This window comes from Sinocyclocheilus rhinocerous, unplaced genomic scaffold (assembly GCF_001515625.1).
Source record: "Sinocyclocheilus rhinocerous isolate Xijiao unplaced genomic scaffold, SAMN03320098_v1.1 scaffold798, whole genome shotgun sequence".
NCBI classification, from domain to species: Eukaryota; Metazoa; Chordata; class Actinopteri; order Cypriniformes; family Cyprinidae; genus Sinocyclocheilus; species Sinocyclocheilus rhinocerous.
Window position 1 is genome coordinate 1054842 of NW_015635037.1, and position 6159 is coordinate 1061000.

At 37.5% G+C, this 6159-nt stretch overlaps 1 protein-coding gene across 1 annotated transcript in view; it reads left to right on the plus strand.

Annotated features, from left to right (window-relative positions):
• The first annotated feature begins 292 nt into the window (after window positions 1-292).
• Window positions 293-6159, plus strand: part of LOC107746299 (cilia- and flagella-associated protein 58-like) — a 92378-nt gene continuing 86511 nt past the window's right edge. Inside the window, exons 1-6 of the mRNA XM_016560441.1 lie at window positions 293-336; window positions 2177-2204; window positions 3314-3539; window positions 5237-5274; window positions 5419-5567; window positions 5758-5914. Coding sequence (XP_016415927.1) covers window positions 293-336; window positions 2177-2204; window positions 3314-3539; window positions 5237-5274; window positions 5419-5567; window positions 5758-5914 — 642 coding nt within the window. The remainder of the gene's footprint in view (window positions 337-2176; window positions 2205-3313; window positions 3540-5236; window positions 5275-5418; window positions 5568-5757; window positions 5915-6159) is intronic.

Sequence of the window (6159 nt, forward strand, 5' to 3'; positions counted from 1 at the left end):
TTTGTATTTTGTATTTTTTTGAGACAGTGGCTTTAATTATACATACATGTAAAACATATATAAAAATATATATTTGAATTATATAACCAATCAATCAATCAATCAATACGTTACTAACTACAATTTTTGTTATGTAATTTGGAATCAGTAATGGACTACAATTTGTAAGTAATCTATCCAGCTCTGAATCTTGCGTGCTGCATTTCTGGTGCAAAACAAGCGGTACAAAGACACACATGTATAAGAACCTAACCTTCCGCCTGTTATCTTATAATGCCGAGGGACAATCGCCATGGTAACGGTTTACATGCTATCCCCTGTTGTCAAGGAGATGTCGTCTGACAGGATAATGGGTTCCACTGTCCTTTCTGCCTCTCGTTACAATTCATCACAAGAGCGCATGCATGCAAACACATATTAAGGAAATTTGTCAGCAAATGACCTCGCTATTTACTGTATCAGTTTATTAACGTGTGTGTTTCCTGATAAACACCTAAAAAAAGAACTTTGATTCACCTCTAGCGTAATCTGTGTGCAAATAACCTCGCATTTTCTTTGTGCCTTCCTGTAACGATGAAGAAAGGAAAGTCATTAGAAGAGAAAACCCGGCTTATGTGCTCTCATGCTCTGTTTTATATCAATTACAAATCATTACATTTACAAATCATTTGTGTCACCCTTTGAATGTTGTTGCTGGCCCTGTGGTGCCCACGATAAATGCGTCGGAGTGCCTTGTCATTGGCACAGATAATTAAAGCCCCCTTCAGCACGTCTTTATTTGAATATAATGGCTTTTTTTGCTAATGAGGGGCGCAATTATATCTGCACTGGCATAATCTTCATAATCAGATGCTCTGTTATGCATGAATCAGAAGAGCTTTGAAACAGAACAGAATCTCAAAAATTACCTCCATCGCCGCAAACCTCCTACGCAACACCACTAGGAGTTGGAGAAGAGTTCAGGAGAGGCTTACATAAAATAATGTTTCTGAAGGACATTCGGTCAGACCATTAAACTTTTAACCTGGTGAACCAGGCCTAGTTGAACTTCCAGCACAGAAAGAGAAAATGGGTCAACATAATACAGCTCGGACTTCTGAATTGCTCTCATAATTTATAACTTGGGTCACGCTGTACTGTACAGTACAATAATCATACACGTGTGTATTTACATAAGTAAATGCTGACCAATCAATCAATCAATCAGGTAGACATAGGTCTATTATTATTATTATTTTTTTCAGTCCATGCAATAGATGGTTTGTTATACCAGCCCTAACTAGCTTGGTCAAAATGACCATAAATGTTCAGCAAAGTGTGCCCCCCCCAAAAAAAACACCATTCAAGTTCACTAAATGTCAAGGCTGCAACTGTTAAATGAAATGTTTCATATAAGCTCATACAAGTTTGATGACTAATGACCATAATCCATCAGAACAGTTTTAAAAAGTGTCCACCTTTACCTTACAGCCAGTATTACAACATATCCTTACTTATAACGGTACATACCTTATTCAATAATAATAATAAAAAAAAAAATCCATATAAGTTTTAAGTAGATGATTTCTATTCTGTTAGATGTTTAAGTGTGATGATCCACTATTATGATGTCAGATAAATTAAAACACTTCCAGAATGACAGTGTCCTTGTGCAATTATTAATTTTATTGTATTTAATTACAATTTTTAAAGGGCAGTTGGTCATAATAATCATTTGTCCCACATTTGCTGAACTCACCCTATGTTATACATATGTTTAATGGAATACTCGGTGATACTGACAGCTGATAAATATTTTCACTGCTCTTTATTACAAGGCGTTGCACTGTGTAAAGCTGCCACCTAGTGTAAAGAACAACACAAACAAAGCAGGATGCATGCACTAAAATCTTTGATGAGCCTTATATATTATTTACTCATTATTCTTCATTTCATAGTGTCTTATCTCTGTATAATATTCTCTCCATAATATTTGGGAGCGCTATGTCGCGTTACAATCATTTGGTGAGGCACAATAGTTGAACCAAAGTGCTCGGCGGGTCTCGGTTGCCAGGCAACGAGGACGCGTATCCCTGGTGACCAAAACATTGTAGTGTGTGTTGTTAAAGCAAAACACGGATACTCTGTGTGCTACAGTTCACTAAATACAAAACAACAACATCTTGCTGGGTTTAAGAGAGGAACGACAAACGACCACAATGGAGGTATGTTGATCTGACACTTTTGCCGCACTGTGTGGAGTGACATAACCACTACTAGATCTTAGAATGAGACACAGCTAAAATTTAGTGTTTGAAATGCTAATGACTAAATTAACGTTAGTTATTAGCATTTCAAACACTACATTTTTGCTGTGGTCCCAGTGAAATATCTTCAATATTTATTACATTGATTACACTATATCCTGAAGCATTTCAGTATTTCGAGTTGTTACAGTAAAGTGAAGAGTCACGTTTTTAAAGTAGTCTACAGTCTATGCTAGATGAAATAGCTGAAATATAGTCTAAATATAGTTGTATTTTATATTCTAAAAGATAAAATACGAAAAAAACAAACAAATAAAAAAATGTACGTTTTATGGAACCTCGTTTTATAAGCCTTTACCAGTCTGATAAGGTGATTTTTTTGTGTGAAGTAGGCTACATTTTGTACGATTGTCAACATTGTTGTATACATTAACAACTTGGTTTATGGTTTCTAAATACAGATAGTGGGACAGATATTTGTAATTCTATTTGAAACAACATAATGGAAAATTATCAGAAAGTGTCCCATTTGAACTGTATTCATTATTTGCTATTTATCCTTTTAATAACACAAGGATAAAAGCATTTATTTATTTATACAGCAGAAATTGCAAATTGAAAGCAACAGTTCTTTTACTTTTTTCTCACTAATTATTTATTTTCTGCCAAAAGATGCCTTAGGCTTTTTCACCCCATCAATCTTTTGTAAATCTTGTAATTGCTGAGAGATCTGAAATAATGATTTGAAGGAACGATTGACCGCAATCGATAAACTGTATATTTAGATGGATTAGACAAAGCTTCAGTGCATGATTCCTTTCATTTTTTTCTGTGATTTTTCTGCAGTGAAATCTCCAACAGCTGTATTAAAACCAGCACCTTCTGCCTCCTCTTTGTTTTTTTGTGTTTGATCATATATTTCAGTATGTCATCAGCAGTGCTACTGTAGACTTGCAAACTGTTACAAATCTGCCAGACTCTCTTCAACATTTACACTGTCAGCATAGGTCCTAAGTTATCAGGCATCATCTTATAATATCACTTACTGTACATTTTCTGATTTTCAGACTGAGGAAAGCACCTTTGAAGCATTGGAAAAAGACATCCAGGAGGTTTTAAATGAGTTATTAGGAGATGAAAAGTTCGAGAAGTTCCGTGTGGAATATGAGAAGATCGCCAAAGCTCTGCGGAAGTCCCACGAGAACGAAAAGAGACTGATGTCCAAATGCAGGGAGCTGAACGCAGAGATAATGTCCAACACCGTCAAAGTATCCACAGCCATGAAACTAGAAAGTTTTTAGGAAATTTTTATTCTAGAAGTGAACTAATCCTTTAACTTGGCCCAACTATCATGAAGATGGATCATCAACATGTCCAGTCAACTACTGTACTGTACTGTAGCTAACTTGGACCAGCTAAAAACCACATTCCATAATATAGCTACTAGTTCAAGTTTGATTTTCGAGTAGTACAAATCTAATACATTATAATACATTTATGCATTTGACTGACTCTTTTTTTTTTCCTAAGTAATTTTTGCCGGGAATCGAACCCATGACCAGTAGCGTGTTTATAGGTTCCCACAAAATTTCGTGATTTCTACCCCCATCCAAACACTAACCCCCCACCCCCGAAACGAGATTTCTACCGAGGGGGACCCCCAGGGAGCACTTGCTTAGAGCCCCCAAAACTCTAAAAACGCTCCTGCCCACGACCTTGGCTTCATGCTCTACTGTTTGAACTACAGAAAGAGTAGAATAAAATCCAAATAACAAAGTACTAACCTTTATGTGAGTTTGGAAGTCTTTGAAATCTGTTCTGCTGTCCCCTGTGCAGTGCTCTGATCCCGGACACACTGTTGCCCATGACTGCTGCTGCTGCTGATGATCTCCAAATGTTGTACTTCGAGCGTCAGGCTCTAATAACTCTCCCTTATCGTGCCTCTCTTGATCTGTTGTTGCTATTATGTCCGTGACAAGTCGGGTGCGAACCGACTACAGATCCACAAGTTTTTCTCTGCTCGATGAACTGTCATTGAAAAACATGAGCAGCCCAAACGCGCTCAAGCTGCAGGTGGGAAGACGCGCGTTTGCGCGTTGGGAAAACGCAAAAAAAAAAAGGCGGTTTGAGGGAGGTTTGCATTGAACGAAATCGGATAATTTAAGTAGGTAGGTCAGCTCAATTTGATTTGCTAACTTTTCTTCCCTCAGATATTTGTTTTGTTATCCTGCTCTGGTGAATTTTTGACGCACGCCGTTATCGGGGATTTAACGCGCATCTGTCGCGCCTGCTTCTACTTTAGATTAGATCAAATATACTGCCTCAACTATCAGCATAATGTATCCTCGTAAGTATATAATCCACTCACCTATGCAATTTGGCTACTACTGGATGCTTTCGTTTAAATACTAGGGAAGCCAACCAATCAAAACTTCTGTATATGAACACTATTTGGAGATCTTTAAAAGCTCAGGTGCAGACGCACGAACTGATGACAATGTGTCACTTATTGGCGTCAGTGACTCAACATTGCTTCAGGAAAATACGAACATAACATACAAGTGAGATCCAGAACAGGGAACAGCCAAAACACGCCGTAATAGTCACTCAAAGTTACACATTTCACAGTCTTCTTCGTTTAAGCTGTTAAGTATTGATGGACGTTAATATGGAATGTGTCTAAAATTAGAAACAAATAATCAATAATAATAGAAATAATAATAATAATAAAACAATAGTAGCAGAGCTTGTTAATAAACCTTTTTGAATTTGTCTAGCATGGGCGATCTGTTAAAGCTCAAAGAGGACCTGACCAAGCAGAGAGACAAGCTGCAGTCAGAGGTGATGACACTCCGGGAGAACCTCACTAAAACCACTGATGCTCAGCAGGAGATAGAGGCTGAGAAGAACAAAGCGATGGACACAATTGCTCAGGTATAACATAAAAAAAATGTCCAACACCGTCAAAGTATCCACAGCCATGAAACTAGCTGATGAAGATCAAGCCACAATCACCTCTCTTAAAATGGTACATTAGCCTGAAATTACTGCACTCTAAAATGGATGTTGTGCTCATTGTGTCTTCAGAAGTAAACATGATGTCCTCATATTAGACTTAATTTGCCACATTATTTGCCCTAGCAAATTATCTGTTTATTGTACTGTTGATTAGGAAATTGACAAGGCTTGGAAAATGGTTGAAGCTTCACATGCAAAGGAGTTGCAGGCAAAAGAAACAATCCAGAAACTAAAGGAGGAAATAACCTGTCTCAACAAGCTCATTGAAAAAGGAGCTGGGGTCTCTGAGGGCCAAGAATACAGGTGAACAATATACAACTTTATGTTCAGTCTATTCTCTGTTTTTCTTTTGATTCTGGTAGAATAGAGGCAGTTACACGCGTTTTTATCTTACAGATAGGTTTTCTTTTTTAAAATGTATTTCACCTTTTTGAGGTGTTCTCGTGAGGATGAAGAGCAGAGCTTGTTAATAAACCTTTTTGAATTTGTCTAGCATGGGCGATCTGTTAAAGCTCAAAGAGGACCTGACCAAGCAGAGAGACAAGCTGCAGTCAGAGGTGATGACACTCCGGGAGAACCTCACTAAAACCACTGATGCTCAGCAGGAGATAGAGGCTGAGAAGAACAAAGCGATGGACACAATTGCTCAGGTATAACATAAAAAAACGTTGTCACTCTTAAAAATAAAGGTGCTTCATGATGCCATAGAAGAACCTTTTTGTCTAAATGGTTCCATAAAGAACCTTTAACATCTGAAGAACCTTTCTGTTTCACAAAAGTTACTTTGTGGCAAAAGAAGGTTCTTCCGATTATAAAAAGGTAAGAAAGAGATGGTTCTTTAAAGAACCTTTGACTGAATGGTTCTTTGTGGAACCAAAAATGGTTCTTCAATGGC